Source organism: Lynx rufus, unplaced genomic scaffold (genome assembly GCF_022079265.1).
Source record: "Lynx rufus isolate CCGP_SWC_20201006 ecotype Redwood Valley unplaced genomic scaffold, mLynRuf1.p SCAF_3, whole genome shotgun sequence".
NCBI lineage: Eukaryota > Metazoa > Chordata > Mammalia > Carnivora > Felidae > Lynx > Lynx rufus.
Window position 1 is genome coordinate 158,427,597 of NW_025814845.1, and position 20,042 is coordinate 158,447,638.

At 41.9% G+C, this 20,042-nt stretch overlaps 1 protein-coding gene across 9 annotated transcripts; it reads left to right on the plus strand.

Annotated features, from left to right (window-relative positions):
• The first annotated feature begins 500 nt into the window (after positions 1 to 500).
• On the plus strand, positions 501 to 19,199 carry LETM2 (leucine zipper and EF-hand containing transmembrane protein 2). Of its 9 annotated transcripts, none has more exons than XM_047091352.1 (11): positions 501 to 567; positions 1,987 to 2,067; positions 3,921 to 4,374; positions 4,998 to 5,141; positions 9,332 to 9,469; positions 10,120 to 10,320; positions 11,434 to 11,553; positions 14,157 to 14,270; positions 16,591 to 16,683; positions 17,003 to 17,104; positions 17,867 to 19,199. In XM_047091352.1, the coding sequence occupies exons 2-11, from the start codon at positions 2,021 to 2,023 to the stop codon at positions 17,927 to 17,929; spliced, it is 1,476 nt and encodes a 491-aa protein (XP_046947308.1). In that variant the 5' UTR covers positions 501 to 567; positions 1,987 to 2,020; the 3' UTR covers positions 17,930 to 19,199. The 9 variants fall into 9 exon arrangements, with proteins under 9 accessions (XP_046947308.1, XP_046947307.1, XP_046947313.1 ...); XM_047091351.1 differs by lacking the exon at positions 501 to 567 and adding an exon at positions 597 to 1,022; XM_047091353.1 differs by lacking the exon at positions 501 to 567 and adding an exon at positions 1,051 to 1,511.
• The last annotated feature ends 843 nt before the right edge of the window (positions 19,200 to 20,042 follow it).

Below are 20,042 nucleotides of genomic sequence, written 5' to 3' on the forward strand. Positions count from 1 at the left end.
AAGGAAAGGGATGTTTTCCTAACCATTCCCGCCCTTTCTGCCATTCCCTCTCCGCCTAGCTCTCGGCGCCACCCCAACCCCGGCAGTTGCTGATTCGGAGGGGTGGGGGTGGGGGAGTACATCAAAGTGATGTAATTCGTGACTTTAAGATGGTTACCATGGCGACTATCGGGCATATTACGCCATCGGTAGGGTAAGAGGTTCTTTAGCCTTCAATGAGGGTTAGCCCACAGCTCATAGAGTGTGGACGGGCGAAAAAACGTCAGTCTTGCCCCCTCCCGCAGTACAGCCTCTTCTTAAGCTGAGCCCAATAGAAAGGTCATTTAGCTGGTGGCAGCTGGACCTTCGCTGCCTCCAGGGCTGCCACAGCGAAGGACGCCCTCCCTGCCGTAACCCGAGCGCTTATTGGTGGGTGGTGTCGTCACTCAGAGCGACGTAACGGGTGAGGAAAGAGGTGGAGCCATAGAGACTTGGCCCGGGGCCCTTCTAGATGGGGAGCTGGGGGAGGGGAGACTGGGAAGGGACTGGAGGACTGAGGCAGCCGTTCCGGGGAGCCGGCCCAAGGAGGTAGGGGTGGGCGGGCCAAGTCCTCCAGCTGTTATTCGGAGGACTTCGCCTGCTTTTTTTTCCCTCCGGAGCCCGGTCCCGCCGCATCCTGCTCTTCCCATCAGCGTCCAGTTTTCCCGACAGCTTCCAGTTCCCTTCAGCACTCTCCTCAGCCCTTGACCTCGTGCCCCTGCCCGCCCCCCAACTTTGGAGCTCAACCTCCATTCCCCCTCCCTCGGTGCTTCGCTTCCTCTTTTCTCTTCCGTACCCCGCGCCCGGCTTCTCCTCGGCTTCCTTCCATAAACCTGGATTGCCTACAAGGTTGTCGCCCCCGTACCCGCATCATCCCCGCACCCAAACACAAAGAACCCCCCCCCCCGAGACCCAGCTACCACAAACACAATCCTCCAACACACTACGTGCACAAAAGCCGAGAGCGCGTTTCGCCCCTGTGTCGTCAAGGGCCTGAAGCAAAGGTAACCCGGGGAGCCCGGGGCCCTCGGCGTGTGGGCGTGGGCGGCGCGATGGCGCAGGCGGGGCTCCCGGCAGTCCCCGCCTAGGAAGTGGTTGCCCACAGCTCCGGGCGGGAGCGCCCGGGGGCCAGAGAGCAGGCTAACCGCCGGATCGGGTGTGGCATCCCTCCAGCAGGAGACCACCCGCCCTTAGCCTGGGTTTAGATGTTTTTAGATGTTCCGAAGGATTATTTGAACTCCTGTTCAAAATGTCAGCTCTGTGGTTGAGGTTTCCGTCCAGGAGAACACCCTGGTCTAGGCCTTTTCCAGCTGCAGGAAGGCAGAGTTGACGCTAAGGGATATTACTAAAGCACCTTGCTGCCCTTGGCTGAAAAGCGCCCCAGGATGGAAAAGGGTTTTGATAAAGCTTATTTAAAGGTGCAAAGCTCAGTTTGGACTCTGGAGAACCACCAATACAAGAAACCGATTTACCTCCACTTGAATTATTAGTAGGTACCATGTTATCTCTTCACTGCTACATGAGTGTTTAGTGAGTACTTTCAGTCTTTAAAGTTTGGGGCAGCTTGGCCAAGTATGGGGGAAAAGCTAAGTGAAACAAATTACGGATATTTACTTCATTCTACCTGTATTCTTAGACTACAAATAAGTGTGTATTGCTTAGCTTCTTTAATAACCTGGCAATCATTCTAGTGGGTTACTAGGTGTTACTGACCACAAATAGAAGTCTTTGAAGACCATATCGCCATCATGAGCACCGTTGTACTAGAACTTATTTCTGTTTGTTGGGATCTCAAAGTACCATTTCCAGATCCAGGGCTGAGAAAACATTCATGAACTTGAGAGAGATTTTATGCCTTGAATGGAATGTGCAAATTTTCTACCCTTGCAATAGTAAACACTTAAATCCTGATATCTTTATAATTGATGTGTTTTTAAAATACTAAATCGTGTACTTACTTCTGTCTAGGTTCCTATGTTGACTAGTTGAGACAAATATAAATATGGCTTTCTACAGTTATAATACAATCTTAGCTATTGCCCGAACAAGGTAAGCTGTGGAATGGAATCCCCCCTTCCCCTGCCAAATTCATATGATTTTTCTTCTAGATGAAAAAGATATATGTGAAAGGATAGGCTGGTTACACAACAAATTAAAGCTTTGCTGGGGGCACCCAGCTGGCTCAGTGGGAAGAGTGTTGGACTCTTGATCTCAGGGTTGTGAGTTCAAGCTCCACGTGGGTGTAGAGGTTACTTAAAAATAAAACCTTTTTAAAAAGTAAAGTTTTGTTGCCTTTGACTATCCTGGTTTTTAGGAAGCTCATATTTTATGGTATTTAAACCTACCTGAATTTTCTATATGCCTTAGAACTCAGCCTGAGTAATTCTGTAGATGTATGGCACAGGTAAGACAGAAGACATCATGGTTTTAGAGTGATACCTCCATAATCAATAAATGTTACATGCCGCCCTTAGATATAAAAATGAATACAGTGGCTGGCAAACAAACCAGTCCTAGGCCGCATAACTGCCATAGTAGGGTCTGTTATCACTTACTATTCCAAAGTATATTCACTGAGAACTTACTTTGTGCCTGATACATTGCACATTTTGCCTTTTGGCCCTTCAAAATGTGTTTTATCTTGGCATGCTTCAAAAACAGTCCACAAGAATGGAAAAGCCATCTCTTTGCCAGAAGAGCTGTCCTTGCCAGGAACTTTCTTTGCCTAGATGGGTCGAATTTTTATTTTCAAACAGTCTAATGTGCTAATTTAACTGAAGATTATGAGCTATTGTAAAACTACGATATAGAAATCTATGGATGGGGTGCCCAATTCTAATTCTTACCTAACATTCTTGAAGAATCTTAGGTGAAGGGCATTTCAGCTGTAAATGTCTCTCATTTGAGGGAGTCCATGGGCACTACACAGATAAAGCGGTATTATGTGATTGGTTAATACCCACAGAGGCCATGAAGAGTTTTGTTCAAGCAATCTTACTTTTTTTTTTTTTTTTTTTTGAGAGAAAGCAAGTGAGCGGGCAGGAGAGGGGCAGAGAGAGAGGGAGAAAAAGAATCCCCAGCAGGCTCCACTATGTCAGCACAGAGCCTGATGCAGGGCTCAAACTCACAAACCTTGAGATGACCTGAGCCTAAATCAAGAGTCAGATGCTTAACTGACTGAGCCACCCAGGCACCCCTCAAACAATATTCTTATTGTCAGCAGAGTAACCGAAGACACAAACGTTCCACCTGTTTCATGAGAGTAGATAAAGGCAACACTTTCAAACACACACCGTGATGGAAAAATATTTATTTTTATTTATTTTATTTATTTATTTTATTTATTTTTATTTTATTTATTTATTTATTTATTTATTTATTTATTTATTTATTATTATTATTATTTTTAATGTTTATTTTTGAGAGAGAGATAGAGTACGAGCAGGGGAGGGTCAGAGAGAGAGAGGGAGACACAGAATCTGAAGCAGTCTCCAGGCTCTGAGCTTTCAGCACAGAGCCCAACGCGGGGCTTGAACTCACAAACCCATGAGATCATAACCTGAGCTGAAGTTGGAGGCTTAACCGACTGAGCCACCCAGGCGCCCCTGCCATTATTAATTTTTAAATTAATAGTTGTGGGGTTTCTAACTTGTAATATACCAGTTATTTTTAGGAATTAACTTATTAGTATTTCTTCTAGAGTATATCATTCAACCATAAAGTACCTTGTTCTTCAACTGGGGTAAAAAGTTATATTTCATTCGTTAATGACTATCATGTGCTTTTAAAATACAACCTTAAAAACTGTTGTTTTATTTTAACCAGAGAAAATGTCTATTTCTTTAATTTTTGAGTTTGTCCTAGTATGTGCTCAACTCAGAGGATGTTGCTTTTTGTTCCAGATTCCCTAGCCATTTTGTCCATCTCACCAGCTCTTCTTACTCCCCATCATTTGCATTTCTTCACTTGCCAGATTCCCATTTAAAGAAAACATATATGAAGGACTATGGAAGCAAGAAGTATTCCTGTCCTAATCAGTCAGGCAGTAAAGTACTGCACTTACGAACTAGAATAATACAAAAGCTACACACATCAACTTGCTGGCTACAAGACGTCCCTGGTAAACCTCAGCCGGAGCAAACCCCAAAAAAGCCACAGGTGACAAACCCTGAGCCCACGAAAGGAGCTGGCATGAAGATTAAAGAAGAAAAGCGATCTTATAGACAAAAAATTATGGGTGAACTTAAATATTATTACAATGGATTTTATTTACTTTGGATTGACACCAAAGTTGCTGCCCGGATGGTTTGGAGGCTATTGCATGGACAGGTGCTGACCAGACGAGAGAGACGAAGGGTAGGCAAGCGTCATACTTGAGAAAGAAAATGTAAAATTAAAGTGAAGTGTTGGGGAACCAAGTTTTAAACTCGACTTAAAGTTCATCCTAAAAATCCCAAAGTAGGAGTAGTAACTGATGGTGAGAACCAGAGTTTCTGATTGAGTTTATTTGTCTGAAACTGACTGACCCTCCAACTTTAGGCAAGATTCTTATTTGCCTATAAGATGATTATAATTGTATTTTCTGATCTCCCCACAGAGTGGAGAAACTTCGGGTTTGATCTGTGCACCCGAAGTAGAAACTACTGTTGATATATTCTGTATATGCATTTCGAAAATCAGTTTTTAACAGATACTGTATTATTAAAGTACAGGCCTCTAACTTAGATGAAAGCTAAAAGATGCCAATAACATGTTTTGGTTGTCATAGATTTCCTTGAAGGTGTCCCATAGATATTACTTCAGAGCTGTGGTAAAGAGGAAAACTCTACCTTTCCATTTTATAAACAGAGAAAATCTGTTGAGGGTTTTTAACACTTTAAGAACCAAGGCAGGCTTTTTTGGTTTCTTTTTTTTTTGTTTTTTTTTGTTTTGGGCATACCCTAAAATAATGAATACCGCATATGCATTTAATTCTTTAGCTCTTGAGAACTTGTGCTGATTTCTTCCGCCTGGTTCCATTTATGGTGTTCCTCATTGTACCCTTCATGGAATTCTTATTACCAGCATTTCTGAAATTCTTCCCAGAGATGTTGCCATCAACTTTTGAAAGTGAATCCAAAAAGGTATGTAGGATTTTTTAAAATTAAAAAAAATGAATAGCCTTTATTCTTTAGAGCAGTTTTCACGTTTATAGAAAAATTGAGCAGAAAATATGAAGGGTCCCCAGGTACCACCTCCCATTTCTCCTATATTAACATCTTGCATTTGTGTGGTCTGTTTGTTATAACTGGAGAACCAATATCTAGATATTATTATTAGTTAAATTTCATACTTTACATTACGCTTTACTCTTTGTAATGTACAGTTCTTGGGTTTTGAAAAATGCATAATGTTATGTATCTACCATCACACTATCACCCAGAATAGTTTCACTGCCCTAAAAATGCCCTGTGTGTCATTTGTTGTTCCTCCTACCTCCCCGAATCAGTGGCAACCACTGATCTTTTCACTGTCTCTATAGTTTTGCCTTTTCCAGAATATCAGATAGTTGGGATCATACAGTGTGCACTCCTTTCATCGCTCATTTCTATCAGTGTATAATATTTCACTGTGTGAATGTACCACAGGTTGTTGAATTCACCTGTTGAAACATATCATGGTTGTTTCCAGTTTTTGGCAATTATAAATAAAGCTGCCATAAATAAATGTCTGTGTGCAGGTTTTTGTACGAGCATAAGGTTTCAACTCATTTGGGTTCCTAAGTACATTGGAAAGCAATTGCTGGATCGTATGGTAAGACTGTTTCGTTTTGGAAAAAAAAAAATAACTGTCTCCCCAGATAGTGATACCGTTTTTTATTCTCACCAGCAATGAGAGTTCCCATAGCTCTTTGTCTTCATCAGCATTGTGTTGTCACTGCTGTGAATATTAGCTATTCTAATAGGTGTAAAGTGATATCTCATTGTTATTTTAGTTCGCAATTCTCTGATGAGGTGTAATATTGAACACATGCTTATTTTCATATGCTTATTTGCTACCTGTATATCTTCTTTGGGGCGGTATCTGTCTTTTGCCAACTTTTTAATGGAGTTGTTCATTTTCTTATTGTTGAGTTTTAGGAGTTCTTAGTATATTTGGATACAAGTCCTCTATCAGATATGTGTTTTGCAAATATATTCTCCCAGCCTATAGCTTGTCCATTCTCTTAACTGGCTTTCACAGAGCTCAAGTTTTTCATTTTGAGTACAACTTATCGATAGATTTTTTTCTTGGCTCATGCTTTTGGTGTTGTATCTAAAAACTCATTGCCAAACTCTAGGTCACCTAGGTTTTCTCATATGTTTTTTTTTTTTTTTAATTTTTTACATTTTATTTTAAGTAGGCTTCACACCCAGCATGGGGCTTGACTCACGACCCTGCGATCAAGAGTCGCATTGCTCTACTGACTGAGCCAGCCAGGTGCCCCTCCTGTGTTTTCTTCCGGATGTTTTATAATTTTGAGTTTTTTTTTTTTTAATTTTTTTTTTCAACGTTTATTTATTTTTAGGACAGAGAGAGACAGAGCATGAACGGGGGAGGGGCAGAGAGAGAGGGAGACACAGAATTGGAAACAGGCTCCAGGTTCTGAGCCATCAGCCCAGAGCCCGATGCGGGGCTCGAACTCACGGACCGCGAGATCGTGACCTGGCTGAAGTCGGACGCTTAACCGACTGCGCCACCCAGGCGCCCCTAATTTTGAGTTTTAAATGTAAGTCTATAATCTGTTTTGAGTTAATTTTGGTGAGAGGTGGAACATCAGTGTTAAGACTTTTTTTTTTTTTTTTGGCATGTGGATACCAAGTTTTCCTAGCATCATTTGTGACAATGGGATCCCATTGAATCGTAACTTTTTAACCATTAAAAAAAAAAAGAAAACAAAAATCAACTGCTATTGCAGGGACTAGTTGAATAGTAGGTTTAGCCAGACAGACACTTTAGTGCTTAAGACTCGTCCTGGAGAAGAGGGATCCTCATTGGATGGTCACTGGGGTGGCCCCTTCATTCTTTCCATGCTGTGCCACTCTTACTACACAGAGGTACAAAGGCATTAACACAACATTATAAGAGGACAAAAAGGACAACTTTTATGTATTTGTTTTTAAATGTTTATTTCTTTTGAGAGAGACAGAGAGAGAGTGTGTACGCAGTGGGGGGAAGGGTGGTGGGGCATGCAGAGAGAGAGGGAAAGAGAGAATCCCAAGCAAGCTTCATGTTGTCAGCACGGAGCCCAATGTGGGGCTCAATCCCACAAACCGTGGGATCATGACCTGAGCCCAAATCAAGAGTAGGACACCTAACCAACGAGCCACCCAGGCACTCCTGAAAAGGACAACTTTTAAATGGGATTGGGAAATGTCTCATAGAAGAGATAGCTAGGCGACTGAGACTAGAAAAGTGGTAGAATTTTGCTGCAGCATTTGAAAGGCTTTCTGGATAGAAAGAGTAGCACTTACAATGGCTTAATTGTATAAAAGAGTATGACAGAATCTGAGACACTGAGTGCTTCTTTGTGGTTTGAGTAGGGAATACAAGGAGATCCATGGTGGAAGATGAGACAAAAGTGATGTGTTGGGTCAGGTTGGAAAGCGTCTACCACCCTAAGGAATTTAGAGTTTGCCTTTGACCATGGTGAATGATGGAAGGTAAATTTACGCAGAGGGTGAGTAACATGATTAGATCTGTACCTTAGAAAAATAATTTTGCTAGCTGGAAGGATTGAAGAGGGCAGAGCCAAGGGAGGGAAATCATCTGGAATGCCGTTACAGTAGCACAGGAGTGAGAGGATTAAATTATGAAAGTGGTATTAGGAATAAAAACTTGAAGATACATTTGAGATAGGTGTTAGGGGGTAGAATCAAGCTTCAATATTTAACTGACTGGTAGTGGTTTAGTTTACTTACGTTTAAAGTAATCAGGACCTAGAATTAATATCTTGAGATTCCAAGGAATGTATTTGTGCGTGCAGGAAGATGGGGGCAGAGAGGAAGTGATTTATCTAAACATTCCTCTTTCCTCAACACTTTTCGTTCCCCAAACATACATATACACACATCATGGCCAGAGTTTTAGAAAGTACCTTTTTCTTTCTTTCTTTTCATGGAGATGAATGAGTAGGTGATGGTGGAGGGAAGCAGGTTATGGGAGGCAGGACACTATTTACATCAGATTAGAGCACCCATTCACTCTCCTCATACTTATTTGTTACACTTTTACATTAATTTATGGAAATTTTGGATTATCATTAGTCACTAATGTTTGTCTTTCCCATTAGACTAGAAGTTCCATGAGGGCAGGAATTCTTCTCTGTTTTTGCTTGTTTTATCCCCAGCACCTAGCACAGGGTAGATGCTCAGTAAATAAATGAATAGATGGATGGATGGATCTCATGATGGTGTTGCCATTGCCATTGTGTGATTTTTCTTTCTTTTTTTTTTTTGGTTGCGTCTCTTCAGATCTTTCTAAAAATCAATGATTGCTATGATTGGCTGATCATTAGAATCTCTTGGACAACTTAAAAAATAGACAAAGCTTTCTCTTTCTCTCCATCCCCCTGAGTCCTGACTATGGTTATTCTGAAAATGCTACCACACTGCATTTCTGATAGTGAATGAGGATTTAGAAATACTTGTCAACATCGAGTCTTAAGAGTGTACATTTAGGGGCTGGCTCAGTCAGTAGATCATAGGATCTTGGAGTTCAAGGCCCACCCTGGGAGTAGAGCTTACTTAAAAAAAAAAAAAAAAAAAAAAAAGGAATGTACATGTAATTCTTTTTTGTGTAGTGCTTTGTTCACATCTGTTGTAACACTTACGTCAGTGTATTATAATTAATTGTATCTGTTTTGTATGAAACTACGTGCTACAGTAGCATAGAGTTACTTTCCCAGTTTCTTTCCCAGTTACTTTCTGGCTCATGCAAAATCTGGGACCACTGAGACCGGAGGTTGGTCCAACTAGATGGTTTGGTTGTACCAGGCTAAGAGCTAAATTCTCATTCTAAATAATGACAAAGGCTGCCATTGAGGGGACAATTTGGATCTATCAAATATTTATGATCATTGTGTTAGTAACAAATAAAAGGTAAGATTAAGGAGTCAAGTTGCAGAGGCTAGTTTTTATTCTGCTTCTCACAAAACCCATTTAATTAGGTCTGAAAATAATATTAACACATGAAGTAGGGATGAACAATAACAAGGTGGTGGTTATTTTTTTCTCATCTTTATCTATGAAGTTGCAATCATGAATGATTAACTTCCTCCTCTTCTATTATTAAGGAAGAAAAACAGAAAAAGAAAATGGCTGCAAAGTTGGAACTAGCAAAATTTCTTCAAGAAACAATTACAGAAATGGCAAGGAGGAACAGGGCCAAGTTGGGAGACGCCTCTACACAGTTCTCATCCTACGTCAAACAGGTGTCAGTCTCTTTTGTAATACCAGACAACAACTTCCAGGCTGGCAGTTATATGAAAACTTCATGTCATCATGGAGCTTCCAAATTGTTCATGGTCTCTGACTTTGCAGATACCTTAGTTATACAGATACAATACTGCAAACATTTAGAGATTTGCAGAAAAACCCATTTTAAAGCAGTCATGTGTTGAAGACGTTGATAACTTCGTGGAAAGAACCGTAGATCTAGAGTCAGACTTGTGAACTACTCCTGATTTTTCAGTTGACTTAGACTGACTTGGACAGATTTCTCCTTTTTGTACCACAGGGCTGATTTCCAGACATAAGATAGAGTCTGTGAATGTGTCTTTCAAATAGTCTACAGGGAAGGTTAAATTAAGTAAGAAATACATTTTAGGGGCACCTGGGTGGCTCAGTCGGTTGAGCGGCTGACTTCGGCTCAGGTCATGATCTCGCGGTCCATGAGTTCGAGCCCCGCGTTGGGCTCTGTGCTGACAGCTCGGAGCCTGGAGCCTGTTTCAGATTCTGTGTCTCCCTCTCTCTGACCCTCTCCTGTTCATGCTCTGTCTCTCCCTATTTCAAAAATAAATAAAACATTAAAAAAAAATTAAAAAAAATACATTTTAATGAACCTCTTTGTCTCATTGCCTAGGTTCAGACAGGCCACAAGCCCAGTACAAAGGAGATAGTTCGCTTTTCCAAACTGTTTGAGGATCAGCTAACCCTGGAACACCTAGACCGACCTCAGCTGGTCGCCCTCTGCAAACTACTAGAACTGCAGCCCTTTGGAACCAACAATTTGCTTCGCTTTCAACTTCTGATGAAACTGAAGTCTATCAAAGCAGATGATGAAGTAAGAGCTTAACTATAGCCATAGGGAATCAGCAAGGCATGGGAGATCCCTTAGGGTGGCTTTGTGATAAAGTGCAATATCTTCTCTTAGATCTTCTCCGGGACTGGTTCTGGCAAACCATTGAATGGTTTAAACAATCATTACCATGACAACGTGAACTGTGATTACTCATTTTAGGAGTTGTTTGTCTTACTCTGACGCACTTTCTGGAGAAGGCCCTCACAAGCAGTTAGTAATTTAGTAATCTAAAGTAGTTAGGACCTGCTGGGAAGGAGCAGCAGCCCAGGAGATTCCTGAGAGTCTTCCATTGCTAAGGCCAGCGCTCTACCCCCACACCTCAGCTCCCCTTCCTCAGAGCTGATGCCAGAGTAAATATTCTGCCCGGTGAGTTGGCCTGATAAGAAGGGGTGACAAGTCATAATGCAGAGAGGGGAAGCAGAGCCTGGACATCTTATGGAGGAAAAGGCATTGTAACTACTAATTAGGCTCCTTAAAAAATGGAAAGAATGTTTTTTGAGTCAGAATCAGCTGCTTTAAGGAAAGCATTCTGCCTGAGGGAGCAAGATTCCCAGAACTGAGAAAGCACCATCCCTTTGGCCTCATTTAGATTTCAGCTGTTGCTTCCAGAACTTTGGAATAAACAATACCGGTCCCAGAAGTACTGTAGTTTTGGGGCACAACAAGCAGAAACTGTTAGATATTGAGAGAGTTTTGTGGACCAGAGGTAGGGCTGTGCCCCAGTGGGGGCGGGGTTGGGGGGAGAGTGATACTGGGACACGCAGCAAATGGTAACACTGAAAACTTTTCAAGTGGAATATTTTCTGATGAAGCCTAAAGCTGCCACGAAGGGGAAGAGATGTCACAACCAGCCAAAATGCAAACCAAGAGGGGAAAGAATTACTTGGATGAGAGTGTTGGGGAGGAGTTATGGGACTATCTCTGATACTATGAATACCTGTTGGCAGGATTCCCTTCATTTCCAACTGCTGCGCCTTTAGTCAGTGCAGAGGACAAGGTGTGAGAGATGTAGTGTTTCCCCTGATTTGTTGGAATTTAGGCGTTTGGTAAGATTGGGACGGAAAGATCCAGTACCACTGCTTACGTTTCTTTCAGATAATTGCCAAAGAAGGGGTGAGTGCTTTGAGCGTGTCAGAACTGCAGGCTGCCTGCAGGGCCCGAGGAATGAGATCCCTGGGTCTCACTGAGGAGCAACTGAGACAGCAGCTCACAGAGGCAAGTAGCGGCTCTCCCGGGCCACTCTCACTAGAACTCTCTTCCCTGCGATTTGCAGACCTCACTTTGCAATGTCGACTTCTCAGGCGAGCCATCTTACCTTAGTTTGCCTCATGTAATTGAGCAGTGGGACACTGAAGCAGCTAGATTTATTTTGTTTTTAAGTTTATTTATTTATTTTGAGAGACAGTGCAAGTGGGGAAGGAGCAAAGAGAGAGAGGGAGAGAGAGAGAATCCCAAGCAGTCTCCACACTCAGTGCAGAGAGCCTGATGTGGGGCTCGAACTCATGAACCATGAGATCATGGCCTGAGTTGAAGTCAGATGCTTAACTGACTGAGCCCCCCAGGCACCCCAGAAGCTAGATTTACTCTTTTGATGGAGACAGGGTACTCTGTTAGTTTTCTGTTGCTGCTAAGAAACTACCACAAACTTAGTTGCTGAAAACAGCACCTGTTTGTTAGCTTACAAGTTCTGTCTGTCAGAAGTGCAAAGCTTCTCGCTAGCCAGACCCCTGTAAGCTTCTCATCTCAGACTTCCCCTTTTTGACCTCTAGCTCCACATTTAGAGATCTCACGTGATTAGGCGAGACCTAGTTAGATAACTTCCTACTTTAAGGCCTACTGACTTGGGACCCTAATTATATCTGCAAACTCCTCCTGGCAGCACCTACATTCATGCTTGAATAACTGGAAGGAGGTGTGGGTGCACTGGGGACGGGGAATCTTGGGGCCACCTTAGAGTTTTGCATACTTCAGCTATTTAACGGGTTTGGGCAAAATCTCTCATCCAAGGCCTGTCATGTGTGAATCCACCCGGAGTTCTAAACCTTGCCCGGTGGCTCACCTGGGACCACTTTTCCAGTTAATGCCTCAAGCCAATGTAAAGCCTTGACTTTGGCAGCAGATGTTTCATAGTTTCCCTCAGACAACATATTTTAACTAAGAGCATCAATGTTTTCGAACAAAGGAGCAGCTCCTATTAAAATTCTCATAACTGTAAGAAGTGCTATCAAGTGTACACGGAGTGTTTTGGAATGGGAGTCGCTGTTGTGGCTTCGAAACCAGGTCAGGTAGCTCTTTCGTCTTACATGTTGGACCTGCTCTGGCTGGAAGGTGAACACACTGTAGAGAAAGTTTCTTAAAATCATTTATTTCTTGAACATAGAGTACTGGGTGAGTTCATACTGTCAAATAGCTTTCTTGAGAGGGTGTATCATTTTTACCACAAAGAAGTGAGGATACTAATCCAACAATATGACATCCAGCACTATGTATTATTTAAAAATTCCTGTGTCACGGGGTGCCTGGGTGGCTCAGTTGGTTAAGCGTCCGACTCTGGCTTGGGTCATGATCTCATGGTTCATGGGTTCGAGCCCCACGTTGGGCTCTGTGCTGACAGCTCAGAGCCTGGAGCCCGTTTTGGATTCTGTGTCTCCCTCTCTCTCTGCCTCTCCCTTGCTCACACTCTGTCTCTCTCTCAAAAATAAACAAACATTAAAAAAAAATTAAAAAAAATTAAAATAAAAATTCCTGTGTTAGGATACAGGCAGACACTTTATAGAAGGAAAATCTAAAAATGATAATCAGATGAAACATCTTAGCTTCATAATAAGATAAATTACAACTACGAGATATCCCCTTCACCTATTATGTGGACAAAGATCAGTCTGATGACACACTGTGTTGTTGAGGGTTGGGGAGAGGGGTGCTTATGCATCGCTGAGAAGAACCTCCACATAATCTTTCAGAATTTAAAAATGCATTTACTTTGACCTAGAAATTTCACTTGTGCAGTATGATGTATCAATAAGATTATCCATTGCAGCACCATTTATAATAGCAAAAGATTGGAAACAGCCTGAAGTTTATTAATAGGAAAACAATCAAATTGTGGCATTTCCATGCAACAATAGAACACTTAATAGATGTTTAAAAAGAAAGAGGCAGCTCTATTAACTACGGATATGAATCAATCTCCAAGATATTTTAGTGGAAAAAAAAGCAAAGGGCAGAACAGTGTATATATATCATACTTTATGTAAAGATGAAACACCTATAAATGTATGTTTGTATATTCACAGGACAACTGGTAACACTGGTTGCTTCTAGGGCGGGAAACAAGGTAGCAAAGGGTAGGAGTAGAAGGCAGGCTTATTGTTACTGATTACATTTTACTTTTTGAATTTTGTCTCTGGTCATGTATGATCGCTCTAATAATATTTAAGCTTGACCAATTTGGTTCTTGAAAATTACGTCTCATTTTCATTTTAAAGTTTATTTCCTTGGTTATGCATGAGTCTTATTTTTTCTTTCACATTATCTGCTTTGTGGCTAAGAAAAGATACTGAGCTGCTTTGATCCACAATTGGGTTGAAAGTTTAATGGAACACCCCCTCTCTCACTCTGATCCCACTGGTGTCAGGGGGTTGCACAGCACAACTACTGGCTCAGAAGCCCAGAGACGAGCATTATCCTTGTGCCGTTGTTTACCAGGGTGTGGCTGGGGAAGCTGTAAAACCAGGGAAGCAGTAGATGACTGTGGGTCATGTCCAGTTCTAACATTCTGCGATTCGATCGTGTTTTATCCTCCTCCCGTTCTCCAGTGGCAGGACCTCCACCTGAAGGAGAATGTCCCTCCTTCTCTGTTGCTCCTGTCCCGAACCTTCTACCTGATAGATGTGAAGCCAAAGCCAATTGAGATACCACTAAGTGGGGAGGTAAGTACCTGGGTTTATGGAGTTTCGGGATTTCTGTTACTGGGGCCTCTCCATAAATGTCTTATTTCCTCTTGCAGTTAGGGTAGACCTTTCTTTTGGAATATCTTTTGGAATTTGGTCCAACTGGCTTTAAAATCGTTTTAGAATTCTTTAAAAAAGTAAAATCATTAAAACTAGCTCCAGCTCTAGAGCTATTACTTTTTTTTTTAATCCCAGCTTGATTTAGGAATCCCATTTATTCTTTCTCTTTAGCTATCTTGTCTTCAGCAGCAGACTGTTTTCACCACTTTCTGTTTTGAAACTAAATAGTCCCTGTTCTTTCGTGTCTATTTGTCCAGATTCCTATTAATTTTTAAGCAGTGAATGGCCAATCTAGAATGTAAACTATTTGTTTTCCTTCAACTCGTTTCCTTAATCATTTTTTGTTGCCTTTAATTCAGCAGTTTTTTTCCCCCTCCTGGTATTTTACTGAAAAACCCAGGATGGGCCCAATCACTAGAGCATCTTGCTCTGATCAGAAAGGACCTCTCGGGGCACTTGGGTGGCTCAGTTGGTTGAGCGTCGACTCTTGATTTTGGCTCAGGTCATGATCCCGTGGTTGTGGGATTGAGCCCTACATCAGGCTCTGCACTGAGTGTGGAGCCTGCTTAAGCTTCTCTCCCTCTGCCCCTCTCTCCCACTCGCGATTTCTTTGTTTAAAAAAAAGAAAGGGACTCTCACTTCTCTGCTTTGTGGCTTCATGTCTAAGTCAGAACCTGCATGGGTAAGAAAGGAGAGACCATTACAGAAGACGCTGCACATGTGGTTTAGTGAAGTACTCTGGATTGGGGACCAATCATTTTTAATTTAGTTAAGCTAGTGATTCCTCGGACAAGCCAAGGGATATTAGATGAATTCCAGCATGAAAAATGTACTTCAGGGAACACCACCTTGCTTTTCCTTTCCATATTTCCAGAGACTAATCAGATTTGGGCTTTGTCTGGGAAGGACCCTGGAACATGGAACCCAGACCATGTTCTAAAAGGCAGCCTACCTGATTCTTACTCTATCTTTGGTCATTAAGACAGAACAAATTTGTCATTCTTAGACTGTTCTCAGGAGCAAGGAAATCTTGGAATAGTGTAATATCTCAGAGCTAAATTTGTATTTCCAGAATTATTCTAGAGGGGCATAAGCCCTTTATCCAGATGCTGCTTTCTAGAATGTTTGAGAAAAACCTAGAAATCAAGGACAAAATGACAAGCTCCTAGGCATTTTATTAGTTTTTTTTTTTAAATCCACGTCTTTAAACGTCTATTTTCCATATATACAAAATGAGAATAAGTAGCATGCTAGGTTCTGTAAAGACTTTAGAGACATCAAGTTAAGTATACTATAATTTAGGATATATGTAGCTTTTTCCCTCCAAAGTGCACAAAGAAATTACTTATTTCCAAAGAGCAGTGACATATTTACTTTTCAAATCTAATTAATATAATTCTTGAAAGTAAGTTATCCAGCTATTCTAAAATACCATCCCTTACATTTTCCTCATGTTGCAGGAGCTTCTCTTAAGCAGCACCTACCATTTTAATAATTCAGACAAATTTATCACTTATTATTAGACACCAAGATGATAAAGATGTCAATTTTGACTAAGTTATATCAATGCTATTAGAAGCTGATGAGGGGCGCCTGAGTGGCTCTGTCAGATGAGTGTCCTACCCTTAGTTTCGGTAACTAAGGTTACTCTCAAGATTTGTGGGTTCAAGCCCCCTGTTTGGCTCAGGGCAGAGCCTGCTTGGGATTGATTCTCTGTCTCCCTCTCTCTCTGTCCCTCCCCTACCCACTCTCTCTCAAAAATAAACAAACATTAAAAAAAAAAAAAAGCTGATGAATGATTGTTGTTGAGAGTGAGAACAGGATCAGAATTGACAAATCAGGAGCTTGTTCATAAATGGGGATTTTTTTTTTCAGATTTTACTTTTTAAGTAATTTCTACACCCATCGTGGGATTCAAACTCACAACGCTCAGACCAAGAGTCAGTCACACACTCCACCAACTGAGCCAGCCAGGTGTCTCAATGACTGAGGATTTTTAATACTAGGATCTCCTTAGTGTGCAACTTTTGTATATAGGGTGCTCATAATTCAAAGATAATAATACTAAGTTGCTATTTCAGGGACATATTTCATATGTTCTCACAAAGGGTATAATTGGAAGAAGTCAGGGATTTAGTGGAAAGCAAGTTGTGCTAGAAAGCATTTATTACTATGAAGTGCTTCTGAATTTCAGGAATAACAGAAAGCTTATGTTTATATAAAATATCTCTCTTCCTAGTCTCCAAAGATGGATGTTCCTGTGGAACCAGCTACTTATCCTGAATCTAAAGAGAACCTGCTGGATGTAGCACCTCCACTGAAGGGAACTAAGGTTGGACAATTACTTTTCATTTGATTAATTAGCTTTAAAAATGAGAACAAGTTAACATATATTTTTAAATCCCTCAATGAAACTGTATTTGAATACAGTGGTGTTCTTTAAATAAGGAATATTTATTGTACTAACAGGTCTGTTTGTAAGAAAGGTCAACATTTGGCTATATGCAATTAGGTTCCAAATGTAGCCTCTTGAATCCTGTGCCAAAATATGTCATTGTTACAAGTTCCTGGCAGTCATGGCAGTGTGACTATAGATCTAGTACACATTTTGTTTTAAACCCGTAACCTAACTCTCAGTTCTGATGTTTAAGGATGAGGAATGTATACAACTGCCCCCAGTTACCTCATCGTCCATATTGCCATCTTCACCTGTTTCATTACCGAAAGGACTCATCCCTTCTGCTAAAGAAGCTGTAAGTGTCTGAAAAAAGAAAGCCTTTTCTCTCTGGCTATTTTTAAGGGCAGGGAGAATCTAGAATTGTAACTATTGCAAAAACACTGCACAGTTCTTCCTGTCCTCCAAACAGGAAGTTGTAGGCTGAACTTTAGTCATTTTATAACCACTAACATTTTTAAAACTCGGTTATCCAAAAGCGAAACAAAACAAAACACCTTATCAACCAATGCAATCGTGGATCAGGACTAAACATGTTAAGTCTAGAAGCTAATTACAATATAGGCAGATTCTTATTTTCTTTTGTGCCAGATGGAAATAGTTCCCATATGTTGTGTATCTCACACAGGCTTCAGATGTCAGGAAATACTAGCAGGAAAGCAATTTAAATCTTAGGAGAAATGCATGTAAATAAGAAATTACTTACTATCCATTTCTCCCATTTGGGTGAAAGAATTTGGGGCAAGAGCAGAAGCATGACACAAGTAAGTGGGGGGGGGGGGTTCATGGGAAAGTTGGACGGTGACTGTCTCCACTGGCTCCTGACCACCAAAGAAGAGAGCCAGCGAACATGCAGACATCTGGGGGTGAACATCCAGGGGCCTTGCTTGCAGGGCTCCCCCTTTAAAATTTTTAAATTTTTATTATCAAAGTAAATTATAACCTTGGATCTGACTTTATGGTCTGTCATTATTTGATTAAGAAAATACAAGAGGGACTCCTGAAGAACTCACACATCTGACTGTGACCAGTGCCTAAAGTCCTTATGTTTTATACCTAGACACTCCAGGTCAAATCCCAAAAGACAACCCAGAACAGCAAGGCTAGTTCAAAAGGAGCATAAGGACTACTGAGGACGAAGCTCCCTCTCTCCAGCTCCCTGCCCTCCGCAGTGGCATCCATAACGGGCCGCCCAGCTAAGACGATCTGTGTCTGGTTTGAGAAGAGATCAGCCATTTCGTCCTTGGGGCCTTGTAACCATCCAGATGATGTCAGCAGTGAGACCAAGTTCAGACCGTTTAGAAATATAATTGCAAAGCCAACTTCCTCTGTACCATTATGTCATCCCACTAAACTTTGTGTAAAGCCCCCTCCCCATGTTATTTTTGAACAGCTTCGTATTTGTGTGCGTGTCCTCTACGGAAGGAAAGTTTTCGCATAATGGAATCAGCTTGGCACCTTAGATAGCTTGAGCGAGAACTTGGAAACTCCAAAACCATCGTAAGACCACCTCACTTTTCCAGTGATCCATCAGTATGAATAGTGCCCTGGAAACAGAGCACCTTATGAAATGGGATGGATGTACTCGCCGGTAAAGTCTTTCTGGATATAAAGAAGAAAAAGCTCTTCGGAGAAGAAAATGGGGAGTTAAGCAGACTGGCAGTCCAAAAGGCTTGGCTGCTGCTTGGCTGTTCTGAGACGTCCCCCTCTGGGGCCTGCAGAGGCTCCAGGAATCTGGGAGGCTGCCACTATTCCAGCACATGTGGCTTTCATTAGCCACCATTTTGCCAGGAAACCTAATTAAGGGTTTAAGACTTAACCATTTGTCTGTGCTGGGTGTATGTTTTTCTAGTCTGTCTTCCACAAACAAGACTATTTGTTGGTCATAGGGGTTGTTAAAGTTTGATATAATCCCTGTGCTACCCAGTGACAAGTATTATGTTCAGATATTTATGTTTGGTGTGTTCACGATTATTAATACTGAAAACAAAACAAAACAAAACAAAACAAAAAACCTTAACATAATAGATTGCCATGCAGCTGACCCAACAGCTTTCTTCCCTTGGAGAATGCTTAGAAAGAAAAGATACTTTGGCACGGGGGTGATGAAATTAGTTTTCTTTGCTTGCTGTGAAATTGAAAGCGGTTAAGTGGAAGTCAGTTAAACCAAGTAAAACTCAAATCTCTCTCTCTGGGATCACCTAAGTGAGGACTGTCATCAGCACTTCACAGCAAAGATCTGTACCTTACAATGCTTTTTAAGCCTCCTCTCCCCCAGAGGAAAAGCCCCACCACAGCCTGCTAAATGACGAATCCCTACTATGCAGGTTCCATGGATTTTGCTGTTGGCCCAGTAAGGTGATTCACAATAAACTTTCCCATTTTTAAAATGATGGGCGTTTGTTTTAATTAGCTCACATTCAAGTGTTAAAGGTGGGAAAGGGCCTAGCTAGTCAACTTGTTCAATCCTGTTTAAGCTGAATGATTCATAAATACTGTTGGCTGTTCTCCGGTTCTTTCTGGCTTTCCCTGTAAGCAGAGTGGGATTGGTTAGGTCAAGGGGCCCCTGGGCAGTTCTGGCCCCAGCTGGCCCTCACCCATTTTTTTTCTACATCTAGGCATCTGAGACACCTGATACAGCCCTCTTCCCGTTCTTAGGATAGTGGCTCAGAGAAGTCAAGGATGTTTCTTTGGGCTCATCATCACACAGCACTCTTGGCTGTCAGGCTCTATGTGATTGTTACATCTATCCCCGTGCTGAAACCGAGCTGGTGGTGTTCTGGTAAACGATGAACAACCAGCTCTGGCTGGGTGTGAGGGGGTGCCCTGATTTGTAGCGCTCGATTTCAAGCTGCCAACAGGCGGTCACTGAAGAAGAGTCAGAGGTGTGCACGATCAGCTCCAGCACACCACCGACCCCAGCCCTCCTTGAGCAACAAGGGGCAAATCTGTAGTTGGCAGCATGTTCATTAAATGTGTCACTTGTGCTCCAATCCAAGCGTCTGGGAGGCAGAGCGGTATACATGGCCCTGAATACTGTTAGGTGCCAATCTAATGAGAACTTGCCCCAGACCGAGTCTTCCAGAACAGCTGGGTTCTTGCTCACCTTCCGTCTCTCATCGACCGAGGGAATGGAAAGCTATGCCAGGCTGCTTGCTACAAAGCCCACTTTCCTGCTCTCCATTCTTCCCTGCAGAGGCTGCTGCCTCAGCTGCGCCGGCGCTCATCATCTCACT